This window comes from Mus caroli, unplaced genomic scaffold, assembly GCF_978045245.1.
Source record: "Mus caroli unplaced genomic scaffold, Mus_caroli_1 scaffold_5, whole genome shotgun sequence".
In the NCBI taxonomy this organism is placed as follows: Eukaryota; Metazoa; Chordata; class Mammalia; order Rodentia; family Muridae; genus Mus; species Mus caroli.
The window spans coordinates 151425103-151443443 of NW_028227260.1; the positions used below are offsets into that span (position 1 = coordinate 151425103).

The 18341-nt window shown below is 40.3% G+C and overlaps 1 protein-coding gene across 3 annotated transcripts in view; it reads left to right on the forward strand.

Annotated features, from left to right (window-relative positions):
- Clcn5 (Cl-/H+ antiporter 5) overlaps positions 1-18341 on the forward strand; it is a 172889-nt gene that overhangs the window by 103781 nt on the left and 50767 nt on the right. For all 3 annotated transcript variants that reach the window (XM_029473283.2, XM_021152880.3, XM_085838302.1), the window contains one exon: positions 5201-5347. In XM_029473283.2, coding sequence (XP_029329143.1) covers positions 5201-5347 — 147 coding nt within the window. The remainder of the gene's footprint in view (positions 1-5200; positions 5348-18341) is intronic.

Sequence of the window (18341 nt, forward strand, 5' to 3'; positions counted from 1 at the left end):
ATATATGTATATGAAAATAGTTAAGGAAAAAGGAAGATATAAATTTGAGGGAGAGCAAGGTGAAGCCACCATGAAGAAGTTCCTACTGAACAAATTTGAGCAATTTGAACCTAAAAATGACAGCAGTTGATTAAGACACACTGGCTAAAAGAATATTGTGCTTACATGCAAATACATAATGATTAAATTAAATATTTTATAAGAAAGAGTTTATTAGTGCCAAAATATCACATCATAAAATAACCACTGTTACAAACTGACATTCTGTTGTTGTACCTCTTGGTATAGGCCTAATCCCAGTGCTTACACAGTAGAGGCAGGAAGATCAGGAGTTCAAGGTTATCTTCAGCTTCATAGTAAGTTTGACCTAAGAGTTTATATGATAACAAGTAGGAGATTGCCTACAAACCAGTTGTGACCTCTAATCTTCGAAACTGTCAAATCCATGAACCTCATGAAAAGGCTGAGGAAGTACCCCAAGAAAACATTACATATGCTACCCTTTCTGTCACTTCCTGTCAAAGGACATTTATTCCTTTTTTTCCATACAGGCCAGCCTGGAAACCACAGCAGTCCTGCTTCCCCATCCCCCCCCCCCAAGTATTGAGATGATATATGTATGAACTATTTCATTTGGGTTATTGTTTTCCTAATTTTGAAACCCTCCAAAGGTTAGTTGAAAAAAGTACAGAAATTGAAAGAATTAGCAATTAATGAAGAAATATTTTTTTGAAGAAATCTACTGAAGTCAAATTTAGAGCAAATACAGAAAACACAGAGCTATGAGAGAAAACCCATAGGTAGGTGTTGTAGCTCGGTCATAGTGTGTGTAAGGTTCTGGATTTAATCTTTAGCATTACCCTCAAGCCGCCCAAAATACTGATGGAAAACAAAGGTTCAATACAGCATTTCCAGAAAGGGGGCTATGTTCTTGAGGAATGGAACCAGTAGAATGAATATGTGCATATAAATGGGATTTATTAGATTGGCTTACAGGATAAAGTGTGGATAGCACAATAATAGCTGTCTCACATCTGACAGTCTGAGAATCTAGTATTTGCTCAGTCTATAAGGCTAAGATGGATGTTTTAGCAGTTCCAGTCTGGCATTGAAGGCCTGGAGAATTCCAGGAAAACTACTGGTCTTCAGTCTTTGTTGGATATCTGAAGAAGTTGGTTCCAATATCAGCGAAGGAATGTAGTAGTTGCAGAAGCAGAATAGATGAACTTGCCTACAACAGTGAAAGCAAACAGGCAAACTCCAAGTTTCCTTCTTCCTTGTCCTTATGTGCGCTGCTACCAGAGGGTGCCACCCACTTTTAGGGTAGGTCTTCCCACTTCAAATCAACTCATTGAGAAAATCCCTCGCAGAAATGCCAGAAGCATCCACACTTTGGTCTTCCTTCTTTTTGAGTTTCATGTTGTCTGTGAATTGTATCTTGGGTATTCAGAGCTTATCAGTGAGTGCATACCATGTGTGTTCTTTTGTGATTGGGTTACCTCATTCAGGATGATATTTTCTAGGTCAATCCATTTGCCTAAGAATTTCATGAATTCATCATTTTTAATAGCTGAGTAGTATAGTACTCCATTGTATAAATGTACAATGTTTTCTATATCCATTCCTCTGTCGAGAGACATCTGGGTTCTTTCCAGCTTCTGGCTATTATAAATAAGGCTGCAATGATCATAGTAGAATATGTGTCCTTGTTCTAGGTTGGAGAATCTTTTTTTCTGTGTTGGAGAATATATGCCCAGGAGTGGTATAGCTGGGTCCTCAGGTAATACTATGTCCAATTTCTGAGGAACCACCAGACTGATTTCCAAAGTGGTTGTACCAGCTTACAATCCTACCAACAATGGAGGAGTGTTCCTCTTTCTCCACATCCTTGCCAGCACTGCTGTCACCTGAATTTTTTTTTAAATATTTTTTTATTACGTATTTTCCTCAATTACATTTCCAATGCTATCCCAAAAGTCCCCCATATCCTCCCCCCCCCACTCCCCTACCCACCCATTCCCACTTTTTGGCCCCGGCGTTCCCCTGTACTGGGGCATATAAAGTTTGCATGTCCAATGGGCCTCTCTTTCCAGTGATGGCCGACTAGGCCATCTTTTGATACATATGCAGCTAGAGTCAAGAGATCTGGGGTACTGGTTAGTTCATAATGTTGTTGCACCTACAGGGTTGCAGATCTCTTTAGCTCCTTGGATACTTTCTCTAGCTCCTCCATTGGGGGCCCTGTGATCCATCCAATAGCTGACTGTGAGCATCCACTTCTGTGTTTGCTAGGCCCCAGCATAGTCTCACAAGAGACGGCTATATCAGGGTCCTTTCAGCAAAATCTTGCTAGTGTATGCAATGGTGTCATCGTTTGGAGGCTAATTATGGGTTGGATCCCTGGATATGGCAGTCTCTAGATGGTCCATCCTTTTGTGTCAGCTCCAAACTTTGTCTCTGTAACTCCTTCCATGGGTGATTGTTCCCAATTCTAAGAAGGGGCAAAGTGTCCACACTTTGGTCTTCGTTCTTCTTCAGTTTCATGTGTTTCTCAAATTGTATCTTATATCTTGGGTATTCTAAGTTTCTGGGCTAATATCCACTTATCAGTGAGTATGTATCATTTGAGTTCTCTTGTGATTGTGTTACCTCACTCAGGATGATGCCCTCCAGGTCCAACCATTTGCCTAGGAATTTCATAAATTCATTCCTTTTAATAGGTGAGTAGTACGCCATTGTGTAAATGTACCACATTTTTTGTATCCATTCCTCTGACCCTAAAAATGCCACCAGAGAACTCCTAGACCTAATAAACAGCTTTGGTGAAGTAGCTGGATATAAAATTAACTCAAACAAGTCAATGGCCTTTCTCTACACAAAGAATAAACAGGCTGAGAAAGAAATTAGGGAAACAACACCCTTCTCAATAGTCACAAATAATATAAAATATCTTGGCGTGACTCTAACTAAGGAAGTGAAAGATCTGTATGATGAGAACTTCAAGTCTCTGAAGAAAGAAATTAAAGATCTCAGAAGATGGAAAGATCTCCCATGCTCATGGATTGGCAGGATCAACATTGTAAAAATGGCTATCTTGCCAAAAGCAATCTACAGATTCAATGCAATCCCCATCAAAATTCCAACTCAATTCTTCAATGAATTAGAAAGAGCAATCTGCAAATTCATCTGGAATAACAAAAAACCTAGGATAGCAAAAACTCTTCTCAAGGATAAAAGTACCTCTGGTGGAATCACCATGCCTGACCTAAAGCTTTACCACAGAGCAATTGTGATAAAAACTGCATGGTACTGAGTTTTTGATCTTAGCCATTCTGACTGGTGTGAGGTGGAATCTCAGGGTTGTTTTGATTTGCATTTCCCTGATGACTAAGGATGTTGAACATTTCTTTAGGTGCTTCTCAGCAATTCAGTATTCCTCAGTTGAGAATTCTTTGTTTAGCTTTCTACCCCATTTTTTATAGGGTTATTTGGTTCTCTGGAGTCTAACTTCTTGAGGTTTTTGTATATATTGGGTATTAGCCCTCTGTCGGATGTAGGACTGGTAAAGATCTTTTCCCAGTCTCTTGGTTGCCATTTTGTCCTATTGACAGTGTCCTTTGCCTTATAGAAGCTTTGCAATTTCATGAGGTCCCATTTGTCGATTCTTGATCTTAGAGCATCAACCATTGGTGTTTTTTGTTCAGGAACTTTTCCCCTGTTCGAGACTTTTCTCCACTTTTTCTTTTAAGGGGGAACAAAATACTCATGGGGGCAAATATGGAGATAATTAGGAGCAGATACTAAAGGAAAAGCCATCCTGCGACTGCACTACCTGGGGATCCATCCCAGATACAGTCACCAAACTCCAACACTATTGTGGATGCTAAGAAATGCTTGCTGACAGGAGACTGATATAGCTGTCTCCTGAGAGGCTCTGCCAGAGCCTTTCATATACAGAGTGGGATGCTTGCAGCCAACTATTGCACTGAGTGTGGGGTCCCCAATGGAGGAGTTAGAGAAAGGACTTAAGAGGTTTGTAGCCCCATAGGAAGAACAACAGTATCAACCAACCAGACCCCCACAGAGCTCCCAGGAGTACACATGGCTCCAGCCACATATGTAGCAGAGGATGGCCTTGTCAGGCATCAGTGGGAGGAGAGGCCCTTGGTCCTATGAAGGCTTGCTTGATAGATGCCCCAGTGTAGGGGAATTGAGGGCAGGGAAGTGGGAGTGGTGGGTGGGTGGAGGAAAACCCTCACAGAAGCAGGGGAGGGGGATTGGATAGAGAATTTCTGGGAGAGGAAATCAGATAAGATGATAACACTTGAAATGTAAATAAATTTAAAAAATAAATTAAACAAACAAAAGAAATGCCCAGAGGCTTGCGTTTTAGTTGATTCCAGATTCAGTTGAGTTGATACCCAAGATTAACAATGGTTAGTGATGTGATGACAGGGAATGTGGAGTTATAAGAGGAAAAAAAAAATCATGATTTAACCCTTAGTTGTAGCTGTGCCATATATTTGTTTCATTTTTAATTTTAGATTTTACATTTTTTAAAAGATTTATTTATTTATTTTATGTAAGTACAGTGTAGCTGTCTTCAGACACACCAGAAGAAGGCGTCAGGTCCCATTACAGATGGTTGTGAGCCACCATGTGGTTGTGGGATTTGAACTCAGGACCTCAGGAAGAGCAGTCAGTGCTCTTAACCACTGAGTCATCTCTCCAACTCCCAGATTTTTACATTTTTTTGTATCTGTATGCACGCTTTGTTTGTATGTATGTACATGTATCACAGCAATGCTTGGTTCCTGCACAGGTGAGAAGAAGGCATTGGCACCCCTGAAATTAAAACTGTAGATGGTCGTGCACTACCATGGGAGTGCAGGAAACCTAACTCAGGTCCTTTGCAAAGCACAAGTGTTCTTAACCACCAAGCCATCTGCCCAGACTCAATTGTTATATATTGTATGCATTGCCCTGTATTGTGTGGCCCTGTCTGCTGCTAATAAGATAAATAGTGGTAATTTTATGCACAGTGTGAGTGCCTTGAGAAATAACAAGCTTCGAAAGTGAAATAAGCCCTGAAGTTGGCGATTTTACCATGCAATTATGTGTACTTACCACAGTGAACAAGTACACTGGTCAGGAACTAATTGTTCATTGTTATAAGGCCAATACTTTTCTTTCTACACAGGAGCCATGGATAACAGAGGCTTTCATCAGGGGAGTTTTAGTAGCTTCCAGAGCAGCTCTAGTGATGAAGACTTGATGGACATCCCAGGGACTGCTATGGACTTCTCTATGAGAGATGATGTGCCGCCTTTAGATCGAGAAATAGAAGGTATTGCTATTGCTACTTTTAAAGCTATTTTTAATTTGTATACAGTAGGCACATAGCCTTGCGACTTTTAGTACATTCTTGTAGCCAACACCGCTGAAAGGATATAGAATTGTCTTGACCCGTAGAAAAATTCTTTCTTGCTATACCTTTGTTGCTCTTAGACCTCTGTCCTCCCTAGTCCTTGGTACCACTGGTCTTTTCCCTACCCTAGTAGGTTTTTCCCCTTAAGGAGATCATATTAATGAAATCTATATTATTTTACCTTGTGGGGATGTGGGGTGTGGGGAAGGTGGAGCATGCATGTGGGCCATGGCATGTATGTAGAGGATAAGTTAAGGTATCAGTTCCTTTCTTACACCAGGTAGATTCTATGGGTAAAATTATAGTCACCAAACTCAGCAGCGAGTGCCATTGCCCACAGAATCATCTTCCTAGCCCTCTGGCCTGTGTCCTTTTTGGAAGACTAAATTCTTTTACTCATCTCACTGCCTTGAAGGCTTATCGTTTTCTTGCTTAATGCATACCCAGGAGTGGAAGCCTTGAGTCACATGGTAAATGTGTTTGATTTTCAAAGAAAATGCCAAAATATTGTTCAAAGTGCTCATGAAATTTTGTATCTTAACTTGCTCTATATGAGCATTCTGTGTGTTCTACATCTTTGGCAGCTCTTGTTATTATCAGTAATGTTTATTTTTGTTTTCCTAATAAGTATGCACCATTATCTCATGATTTCAGTTTTCTTTTCTTAATGGTTAATGATAAGCAGCGTATCATATGTTTATTGGCCAGCATTATAGATCCTCCTTGATGAAGTAGGTGCTCAAATCTTACATTTTTTTATAAATCTCTACTTTTTATAATTTTACTTTTCATTAACAGGAAATTATCAGAAAAGTTGGGTTCTGTTTCAGTGGTTACCTGGTTACCTACTTACACTGCCATTTCTATAGCTATATACAATGCTGTGGTATGCACATGCTTTGTTCTCACGTAACCAAGCTTCTAGTGATATACATTTTAGTTACTCCCAACTTTGTCATTACACATAATACTACAGTGAACAACCGTATTATATGAGTGTATGTGTCTAGATTTGTGTGATTTAGCTACTTATCTGTAGCTGTGACAAAACACTGTAATCAATGAAACCTATAAAAACATGTTTAGTTGCCTTACAGTTTCAGAAAGTTAGAGTCCATGACGGTAGAACAAAGGCATGTTGGTAGCAACAGCTGAGAGCTCTCATCTTGATCCCAAAGTAAGAAGGGGTGGGGAGGAAGAGAGGGAGAGAGAAAGAATGAGAGACAGAGAGACAGAGAGACAGAGAGAGAGAGAGAGAGAGAGAGAGAAAAGAGAGACAGACAGGGAATCGAGAGTGTTTTGAAATCTTGAGGCCTACCTCCTGTGACACACTTACTCCAACAGGGCCACACAACCTCCTAATCCCTCCCAATCAGTTCCACAAATTGGGGACCAAGCATTTAAAAACATGATTCTATGTGGGCCATTATCATTTAAACCGCCAGGCCACTATGTATATGTGTATCTTTTAAGCATCTAAGAGAATTTTTTTATAGCATGAATGTATGACTGTTAATTTCTTCCACCGCATTGGTATAAAATATCTTAATTTTCATCTTTACAATGTGAATAAGTTTTATTGTTAGTTTTCTTTCTTTTTTCCTTTATTTTTTGAGACAGCGTCTTACTGTGGCTCTCTGGTTGACCTGAAACTTGCTATGTAGACCAGGTTGGCCTTGAACTCATAGATATCTGCCTTTTGAGTGCTAGAATTAAAGGTGTGCACCACAACCTCTGGCATCTATTATTTCAAATTTCAGTTTTAATTAGTGAATGTGAACATACTTTCTTATATTTGCTAAATAGTTTACTTTATTTTCCTGAAAGCTTTCTGTTCACCTGATGTTCTTGTTTGAGCCATTCAAGTGTCACTAATTTTTTTGTCTAATATTGTTTGACTATATTTTTCCTCTTTTGCTTTCTTTTTCTTTCCCTCCCTCCCCCTTCTCCTTCCTTTGTTTGAGATAGAGCCTCACTCTTTTACTCAGAGAGGCCTAGAACTATGCAACCCAGGCTAATGTCTAACTTGTGGCAATTGTTTGGCCACAGTCTTTCTGGTGTTTACTATAGCTATGAACCACTGTATCCAGCTGGTTTTTCTTTCCAAACATTTATTTTGAAGGTTGGCCTTAAATTTATGATGCATCTAAGAGTGACCTTGAATTAGTGATCTTCGTACTTTCATATCTGGAGTCCTACGGTCTATAGGTGTGTGCCATCATGCCCACCTCAACTTTGTTTTGTTTTGTTTTTAATCTGAAAGAACTTTTTATTAGTCTTTTCTTTTGACATCTGTATTTCTTGTTGTAATTAGAAAGACCTGGGCCTAGGAGTATGATGCTAACTAAGCTTGACGACATAATTAGGCCCTATTTTCAAAGAAACTCTGTATGTATCATTATTATTATGTGATTATTTATGCTATAATCTATAAGTGCTATAGCTCTTACAAGAATTATTTCATGTCCATTTGTCTGTGTAAAGAATCAGAGTTTACAGAAAAGTGTATTTGAGCAGGCATTATGTGACAGATACTATTTCTGGAGAGACCTGAACAAATCTCTCCTTAGTCCAGATAGGGAGCCCATGATAGATCCCACCAAAGGCTAACTTGGTGAACTAGTGAGTTTTATTGGCATACAGGACTATAGGTGAGGGGTTATTTATAGGAGTAAAAATGATTCAGTGACAACTGTGTCAGTAAAGCCCACTCCAGCATGGGTCACGGCTTATGAAAGCTGGAGCTCCCTATGCAATTTGCAGGCAACTCAACAGATTTGGAGTGGACTGTAATCCCATCACTTGGGACATTGAGCCACAAGGATCACCAGTTCAATGTCAGGGAGTGGGCTACATAAGGAAGACTCTACATCAAATGCCAACAGCAGCAAAATAAAATACATCAAGGATAGAGGAATGGCATAGGTATTATAAGCACTTTGTTGATCTCGGAGAAGATCTGGGTTCAGTTATCAGTAGCAACATGGCAGCTTACAACCATCTGTAACTCCAGTTTCATGGAATCTGATGCCCTCTTCTGGCCTCTGTTGGAACCAACATACATACAAGCTAAAGACCCATGCACATGGGCCGGAGAGATGGCTCCATGGTTTAGAGCACTGGCTGCTCTTCCAGAGGTCCCGAGTTCAATTCCCAGCAACCACATGGTGACTCACAACCATCAGTAATGGGATCTGAAGCCCTTTTCTGGTGTGTCTGAAGACAGCTACAGTGTATTCATATACATAAAGTAAATACATCTTTTTTTTTTTAAAAGACCCATACATGTTTAAAAAAGATACACCCCATCACTTTTTTAAAGGAAAGATAGGGAAGGATTCCAAAGATGTGTGGTGATTTGAATAGGTTTGGCCCCCATAGAGTCATGTGTTTGACTTCTTGGCCCTTAGGGAGTGGCAATATTAGGAGGTATAGCCCTATTGGAGTAGCTGTGGCCTTGTTGAAGGAATTATGTCACTGTGGGGGTGGGCTTTGAGGCCCCGTATTCTCAAGCTACACACCCAGTGTAGCACTCAGTCTTCTTCTGCTACCTGTGGATCAAGATGTAGAACTCTTGGCTCCTCCAGCACCATGTCTGCCTCCATGCCATGCTTCCTGCCATGATGATAATGGACTTAACCTCTGAAGCTGTAAGCCAGCCCCAATTAAATGTTCACCTTTATAAGAGTTGCCTTAGTCATGTTGTCTCTTCACAGCAGTAAAACCCTAAGACAACCTGACAAAGTTGGAATGAACATAGCAGTATGAAAAGGGTTTTCAGGCATGTGATGCATGTCTGTAATCCTAGTACTCCAGATCATAGACAGGAGAATTTCCAGAAAATTGAGACTAGCCTGGTCTACATAGTAAGTTATAGGTCCGCTAAGATTCACTAATGAGAGCCTACCTAAAATAGCCAATCTCCCCTCCTCCCAAAAGGAAGGAAAGTACAAAGAAAGATAACATAACCTTAGGTTCAAAGGCAAGATGTGTTGCTGCACACTGGTAATCCTAGCACTTCAGAAGCTGAGGTAGGAGGATGGAGAGTTCAAGGACAATCTGGACTATAGAAGTAGTTCAAGCTGTAAAAGACGACCTTGTCTCAAAAATCAAAATGAAATCGGAAGCAAGGATGACAAGAAATTTGAGTAGGAAAGGTACCTCAGGAGCTAGCCTGTGAATTTAAAGTTCATAAAAGAGGAGGTATTTATGCCTTTATAGTTATGGGTTTTCTTATTAGCATAGTTCTGAAAAAGCAAACATATGTATGTACATGCATTTACAAGCATAGTATGTTAGTTATAGCAGTAACTGGTTTTAGTAACTGGTCATTAGTCTATCACTAAACTGATACCTCAATATATGCCCTCAATATATGAGACCAAAACTCACCTATCAGTGTAGTAAAAAGAGTTGCTTATGGCATTCTCAGCAGGACCTTTCCTGTATTCATTTGGTAGCAGTGCATAATCAGGGTAAGTCATTACTCATTATTGCCATTTCATGGGCTAGAAAACTGAAGCCAACGATGCCTTTTGATATTGCCTATGATCATATAATATGTTTTTAAATAAGTAGTCCTCCACCACTTTTCAGTAGATTCTTAGAAGCGTTACTGCTTACAGTTCATTCAGATCTGTCCACAAAGTAAAGAGGCTTCTTTTTATGAGACACATGCAAAAATTAGCTCACTTACCTTATATTCTGTTGTGGTGCAGTTTTCTTGCTTTGCTTTCAAAGTCTTTCTTCCTTATTTAATGTCTTATAGGATTTCCTAGTAAAGAAACCATTAATAGAAAAAAAAAAGGCCAGAAAGTTACTGAAACGTGGTGAAATTATGTAGAAAATGCCAGATTTTTTTTTCTTTTTGCTTTTTTTTTCTTTTTGCTTTTTTTTAATTTTTAATATTTTTATTACATATTTTCCTCAGTTACATTTCCAATGCTATCCCAAAAGTCCCCCATACCCTCCCCCCCACTTCCCTACCCACCCATTCCCATTCTTTTTGCCCTGGCATTCCCCTATATTGGGGCATATAAAGTTTGCAAGTCCAATGGGCCTCTCTTTCCAATGATGGCCGACTAGGCCATCTTTCGATACATATGCAGCTAGAGACAAGAGCTCCGGGGTTCTGGTTAGTACATCATGTTGTTCCGACAATAGGGTTGCAGATCCCTTTAGCTCCTTGGGTACTTTCTCTAGCTTCTCCATTGGGAGCCCTGTGATACATCCAATAGCTGACTGTGAACATCCACTCCTGTGTTTGCTAGGCCCCGGCATCGTCTCACAAGAGACAGCTATATTTGGGTCCTTTCAGCAAAATCTTGCTAGTGTATGCAATGGTGTCAGCGTTTAGAAGCTGCTTATGGGAAGGATCCCTGGATACGGCAGTCTCTAAATGGTCCATCCTTTCATCACAGCTACGAACTTTGTCTCTGTAAACACCCTTCCCTGGGTGTTTTGTTCCCAATTCTAAGAAGGGGCACAGTGTCCACACTTTGGTCTTCATTCTTCTTGAGTTTCATGCGTTTAGTAAATTGTATCTTATATCTTGGGTATCCTAAGTTTTGGGCTAATATCCACTTATCAGTGAATACATATTGTGTGAGTTCTTTTGTGATTGTGTTACTTCACTCAAGATGATGCCCTCCAGGACCATCCATTTGGCTAGGAATTTCACAGATTTTTTTTAACTGAGTATGATAGCATGCACTAAAAAGTAAGTTCCATGGAACTTAAAAGTTAGTAAAAATGGTTCTTGTTTTCCAGATGGCTATGTAGGAATTGATTTATGAAGAATGAATATATCATTTATGCATGGCAATGCTAAACACATCCAAGATAGTCTATAAATTAGGAAAAAAAAACCCACTCAGGGTGAGGGGAGTGGAAGAGGAGTCGGGAGTTACAGGAAAACATTTGGAGCTGTGCTTGTCCTCCATCTGTTCTCCCTTACCTGGGCAAGGCTGGCAGTACATTCATTTATTCTTTTCTTTTCTTTTCTTTTCTTTTCTTTTCTTTTCTTTTCTTTTCTTTTCTTTTCTTTTCTTTTCTTTTCTTTTCTTTTCTTTCTTTCTTTCTTTCTTTCTTTCTTTCTTTCTTTCTTTCTTTCATCCATCCATCAGTATATATGGAGCGCTCATCCATACAAGAGGTTAGCACTGGGCAGTCTCATATTGCTACTGAATTACAGAAATGGAACCTGTCTTTTGGAGGTTCAAGCCTTCCAGGGTGAGTTGTGTGGATAGATGGTGCCACTTAGAGCAGCAGGGGTCAGAGTGGGTATAAGGAAGGCTATCTAGCTAGAAGTCTAGATGGCATAACATTGTGTACACTTGGGGTTCTTCTCTTAGAGCCAAAGCATCACCAAGTGATTTAAAAGCAGAAGAGTGATATGATCAGATTTGAGTCATAGAAAATTGACAGTGCAGAGGGCAAATTGAGGGCAACTCTGGAGATGGTGAAATTTTTACTACTTAAATTCTAGGCAAAAGAGCCAGGCGTGGTGGCACACACCTTTAATCCCAGCACTCAGGAGGCAGAGGGAGGCAGATTTCTGAGTTCAAGGCCAGCCTGGTCTACAAAGTGAGTTCCAGGACAGCCAGGGCTACACAGAAAAATCCTGTCTCAAAAAACAAACAAACAAACAAACAAACAAACAAACAAAATTCTAGGCAAAAGATCAAAAGGCCTGAATAAAGGCAAGAAAACCCAAGAGGACAGGATAGTGGATTCTGGAGAAATTGTAGAAGAGACATTAAAAGGGATGACAGTACTGGGGTGAAATAGAAGAAAATCGGGGTACCTTCAAAGCCAATGCTGGTTCTAGAGTTCTCTCTTACCAGCTACTGAGTCTCTGAAACTTCCTACTATGTCAGAGCAGAGATTGAATATAGGTGATAGAACAAAAAGCTTCACGGGACATGAAATCCACTAAGGAGACTACAAAGCAGTTTTTGTTTTTCCAAACTGTAAAGAACTCATGGTTCTTTAAAAACACAACAAACCTTGGACTCTAGCTCCTGATGAAACCCACCTTCATCACCTCAGAGCCCTGGCCTGAAATCCAAGCACTCAGGGAAGATGAGACTAGTGGGTTCTAGACTAACCTGTGCTTCATGCAAAGATTGTCTGAAAAAGCAACAGACTTCTCCTCAAACTATGTGACCTGGCCAAATGTGCGTAACTCTCTTAAACAGATGTTCTGGGAAAATGGGTGGTGAGGTCTGAGTCAAAAGTACCATGGGGACACAAACCACATGAGCCTTAAACAGTAAATCTTTTTGGCTTTGTTGCTGTTTTGGGGTTGGTGGTTGTGATACAGGGTCTGACTTTGAAGCTGAGGTCGGGCTGCTACATACTGTATGGTATAGGTTGCCCTCAAATGCTGTGCATCCCTTTGCCTAAGTTGTGGGTTATATGTATAAGCTACTAGGCCAGGCCTTCATTATGCATGTGATGATATTCACAGGCTTAAAGCTGCCTGTACTTTACTTCATAGGAAAACGGGGAGATTTCACACCCCATATCCGTTAGTGTTTCATCTATCTCTTTATGTTTATTAAAGTTTATATTAAACTCAGATTTACTTGGTGTTACCTCACAGCTCAGCCACATTATCACTTTCACAGAGACATAGTTTTGTCACCTTAGGCCCCATGTAGTTGTGACACATCCTTGGGTTTTTCCTGTTTTCAGTGACCTTAACAGTTGTGAACAGTAGTCAGGTATTTTATAAAGTGCCCCTCCTTTTGAAATTTACCCCATGTTTTCTCCTGATTAGGCTTCGCTTGGGGCTCTGGGAGAAGAAGACCACTGAGATTAAGTGACCCACCAACATGACATACTGTTGTTGATGGTAACTTTGATCACCTGACTGAGTTTTCCTTCCTTTCTACACTGAACTCCTCAGAAAGGAGTGGGAAGCCCACTCCTTGAGACTGTCCAGGGGAGCTTTGTCTACTCTCCCAGTCATTTATTTATTCCATCATTTGTATTGTTCTATACTTCAGGTTCTAGTCTATTCCTACTTTCTTTTGTTGCTTACCTTGGTTAAGTCATGAGGATCAAGGCCAACCTGGGCTACATAACAAGCTCCTGTATCAAAAAGGCAAAAGGATTCATCAGAAGTGGTGAGATATCTCGGTGCATAAGGGTGTGTGTGCCCAAGCTTGAAGCCTTGAGTTCCATCTCTAGGTCACATGTGGTAGAGGGAGAGAACTGACTCAGGTTTTTCTCTGAAATTTACATGTGTACACAAATGTACATACACACAACATAAAGAAATGGTTTTCTAAGATTCCTTAAAGTCTTTATGTGAGTTAATAGCTAATCCATTTCTTTTAATGGATGACAGTCCATTGTCTAGATATATCACTTTTTAAAAATCCATTCACTTACTGGGGAATATCTTGATTGCTTCTAGGTTTTTATTTTTTGCAGTTGTAAAAAAGGTGCTGTAAATATCTGAGTGAAGTTTCCTTTTTCTTTGGGGGGGGGGGAGGAAAGGGGAAGGGGAAAGGGAAGGGTTTATTTCAGTCACACTTCCGTATAACAGTTTATCATCAAAAACAGCTCGGGCAGGAACTCAAATAGGGAAGGAATCTGGAGGAAGGAGCTGGTGCAGACTCCATTGAGTCCAGGCTTATTCAGCTTGCTCAGTCTGCTTTCTTATAATGAACCCAGGACCAGTGTCCCAGCGGTGGCACCACCCACAATGGGCTGGATCTTCTTCCACTTATGGGTCACTAATAACTAGTTCAGAAAATACCATACAGACCTGCTTACAGTTCTGTCACTTAAAAAAAAGAATACAATAAAATATAATGAGATAAAACAAAAGCTAACACATTAAAATTGGACAAAACAAATAAACAAAAAAAGGGGGAAAGAACCCAAGAGAAGGCCTAAGAAATCATGGCCCACTCATTCACACACTCAGGAGTCGCATAAAAACACTATACTGGAAGCAATAATATACACAATGGATCTGGTGCAGACCCTGTGAGAGCTACGTAGTCTGTGAGTTCATATGGGATTTGAGCATGTTGCTTTACAGGCCCTTGTGCTCCCAGTGTCCTCCATTCCCTCTGGCTCTTATACTCTTTCTACTTCCTCTTCTGTGGGTACTCTGAGCTCTGAGGGGGATGAATTGGATGGAGACATCCCATCTAGGAGGAGTGTTCTAAGGTCTCTCACTCTCTGTGTAATGTCTGGCTTTGGGTCTCTGTGTTTGTTCCCATCTGCTGCAGGAGGAAGCTGCCATCTAGTTCATTTTGATAAGGGTTTGTCAATCTTATTTTCTCAAATAACCAACTCTCTGTTTCAGTGTTTTCTTGGTATTTGGTTGGTTTGTTTTATTGATTTCAGCCCTGAGTTTGATTGTTTTATGCTGTTTAGGCATTTTGGGTGTACTTATGTCTTTCAGTTCTAGAGCTTTCAGGTGTGCTGTTCCTTTGCCTGTATGCGATGTCTCCAAGTTCTAATGCAGGCACTCAGTGCTGTGAACTTTCCTCGTAGCTAGCACTGCTTTCACTGTGGTTGCTCTCGCAAGTTTGGCTTTGTTGTCTGTTCCTTTTCATTCAGTTCCAGAAACTCTCTCTTCCTTTCTGTTTTGACCCATTTCTCACTCAGTAGAGTTACTCAGTTTTCATGAGTTGATAAGGTTTCTCTTGTTGATATCCAGCTTTAATCCATGGTGTTCAGATAGGATGCAGGGTATTATTTCAGTTTTCTTGTAGCTATTGAGACATGTGTTGTGCCTCAGCATGTGGTCAGTTTGGGATACATTTTCTTTTCTTTTTTTGGTGGGGGTATTTATTTCAATTACATTTCCAGTGCTATCCCAAAAGTCCCACACACGCTCCCTCACCCACTCCCCCACCCACCCACTCCAACTTCTTGGCCTTGTCGTTCCCCCCTGTACTGAAGCATATAAAGTTTGCACGACCAATGGGCCTCTCTTTCAACTAATGGCCAACTAGGCCATTTTCTGATTAATATGCAGCTAGAGACACGAGCTCCAGGGGGTACTGGTTAGTTCATATTGTTGTTCCACCTATAGGGTTGCAGATCCCTTTAGCTCCTTGGGTACTTTCTCTAGCTCCTCCATTGGGGTCCCTGTGATCCATCCAATAGCTGACTGTGAGCATCCACTTCTGTGTTTGCTAGGCCCCGGCCTAGTCTCACAAGACACAACTCTATCTGGGTCCTTTCAGCAAAATCTTGCTAGTGTATGCAATGGTGTCAGTGTTTGGAAGCTGATTATGGGATGGATCCCCGGATATGGCAGTCTCTAGATGGTCCATCCTTTCGTCACAGCACCAAATTTTGTCTCTGTAACTCCTTCCATGGGTGTTTTGTTCCCAGTTCTAAGAAGGGGCAAAGTGTCCACACTTTGGTCTTCATTCTTCTTGAGCTTCATGCATTTAGCAAATTGTATCTTATATCTTGGGTATCCTAAGTTTCTAGGCTAATATCCACTTATCAGTGAGTACATATTGTGTGAGTTCCTATGTGATTGGGTTACCTCACTCAGGATGATGCCCTCCAGGTCCATCCATTTGCCTAGGAATTTCATAAATTCATTCTTTTTAATAGCTGAGTAGTACTCCATTGTGTAAATGTACCACATTTTCTGTATCCATTCCTCTGTTGAGGGGCATCTGGGTTCTTTACAGCTTCTGGCTATTATAAATAAGGCTGCTATTAACATAGTGGAGCATGTGTCCTTCTTACCGGTTGGGACATCTTCTGGATATATGCCCAGGAGAGGTATTGCTGGATTCTCCTGTAGTACTATGTCCAATTCTCTGAGGAACCGCCAGACTGATTTCCAGAGTGGTTGTACAAGCTTGCAATCCCACCAACAATGGAGGAGTGTTCCTCTTTCTCCACATTCTCACCAGCATCTGCTGTCACCTGAATTTTTGATCTTAGCCATTCTGACTGGTGTGAGGTGGAATCTCAGGGTTGTTTTGATTTGCATTTCCCTGGTGATTAAGGATGCTGAACATTTTTTCAGGTGCTTCTCAGCCATTCGGTATTCCCCAGGTGAGAATTCTTTGTTTAGCTCTGAGCCACATTTTTTAATGGGGTTATTAGATTTTCTGGAGTCCACCTTCTTGAATTCTTTATATATATTGGATATTAGTCCCCTATCTGATTTAGGATAGGTAACTATCCTTTCGCAATCTGTTGGTGGTCTTTTTGTCTTATTGACGGTGTCTTTTGCCTTGCAGAAAAGCTTTGCAACTTTATGAGGTCCCATTTGTCCATTCTCGATCTTACAGCACAAGTCATTGCTGTTCTATTCAGGAATTTTTCCCCTGTACTCATATCTTTGCGGCTTTCCTCAACTTTCTTTTCTACAAGTTTCAGTGTCTCTGGTTTTATGTGGAGTTCCTTATTCCACTTAGATTTGACCTTAATACAAGGAGATAGAAATGGATCAATTCGCATTCTTCTACATGATAACCGCCAGTTGTGCCAGCACCATTTGTTGAAAATGCTGTCTTTCTTCCACTGGATGTTTTTAGCTCCCTTGTCGAAGATCAAGTGACCATAGGTGTGTGGGTTCATCTCCGGATCTTCAATTCTGTTCCATTGGTCTACTTGTCTGTCGCTATACCAGTACCATGCAGTTTTTATCACAATTGCTCTGTAGGTCAGGCATGGTGATTCCGCCAGAGGTTCTTTTATCCTTGAGAAGAGTTTGTGCTATCCTAGGTTTTTTGTTATTCCAGATGAATCTGCCGATTGCCCTTTCTAAATCGTTGAAGAATTGAGTTGGAATTTTGATGGGGATTGCATTGAATCTGTAGATTGCTTTTGGCAAGTTAGCCATTTTTACTATATTGATCATGCCAATCCATGAGCATGGGAGATCTTTTCATCTTCTGAGATCATCTTTAATTTCTTTCTTCAGAGACTTGAAGTTCTTATCATACAGATCTTTCACTTCCTTAGAGTCACGCCAAGGTATTTTATATTATTTGTGACTATTGAGAAGGGTGTTGTTTCCCTAATTTCTTTCTCAGCCTGTTTATGCTTTGTGTACAGAAAGACCATTGACTTGTTTGAGTTAATTTTATATCCAGCTACTTCATTGAAGATGTTTATCAGGCTTATGAGTTCTCTGGTGGCATTTTTAGGGTTACTTATACTATCATATCATCTGCAAAAAGTGATAATTTTGACTTCTTCCTTTCCAATTTGTATTCCCTTGATCTCCTTTTGTTGTCTAATTGCTCTGGCTAGGACTTCAAGTACAATGTTGAATAGGTAGGGAGAGAGTGGGCAGCTTTGTCTAGTCCCTGATTTTAGTGGGATTGGTTCCAGCTTCTCACCATTTACTTTGATCTTGGCAACTGGTTTGCTGTAGATTGCTTTTATCATGTTTAGGTATGGGCCTTGAATTCCTGATCTTTCTGAGACTTTTATCATGAATGGGTGTTGGATTTTGTCAAATGCTTTCTCTGCATCTAACGAGATGATCATGTGGTTTTTGTCTTTGAGTTTGTTTATATACTGGATTACATTGATGGATTTCCATATATTGAACCATCCCTGCATCCCTGGGATGAAACCTACTTGGTCAGGATGGATGATTGTTTTGATGTGTTCTTGGATTCGGTTAGCAAGAACTTTATTGATGATTTTTGCATCGATATTCATAAGGAAAATTGGTCTGAAGTTCTCTATCTTTGTTGGGTCGTTTTGTGGTTTAGGTATCAGAGTAATTGTGGCTTCATAGAATGAGTTGGGTAGAGTACCTTCTGTTTCTATTTTGTGGAATAGTTTGTGAAGAACTGGGATTAGATCTTCTTTGAAGGTCTGATAGAACTCTGCACTAAACCCATCTGGTCCTGGGCTTTTTTTGGTTGGGAGACTATTAATGACTGCTTCTATTTCT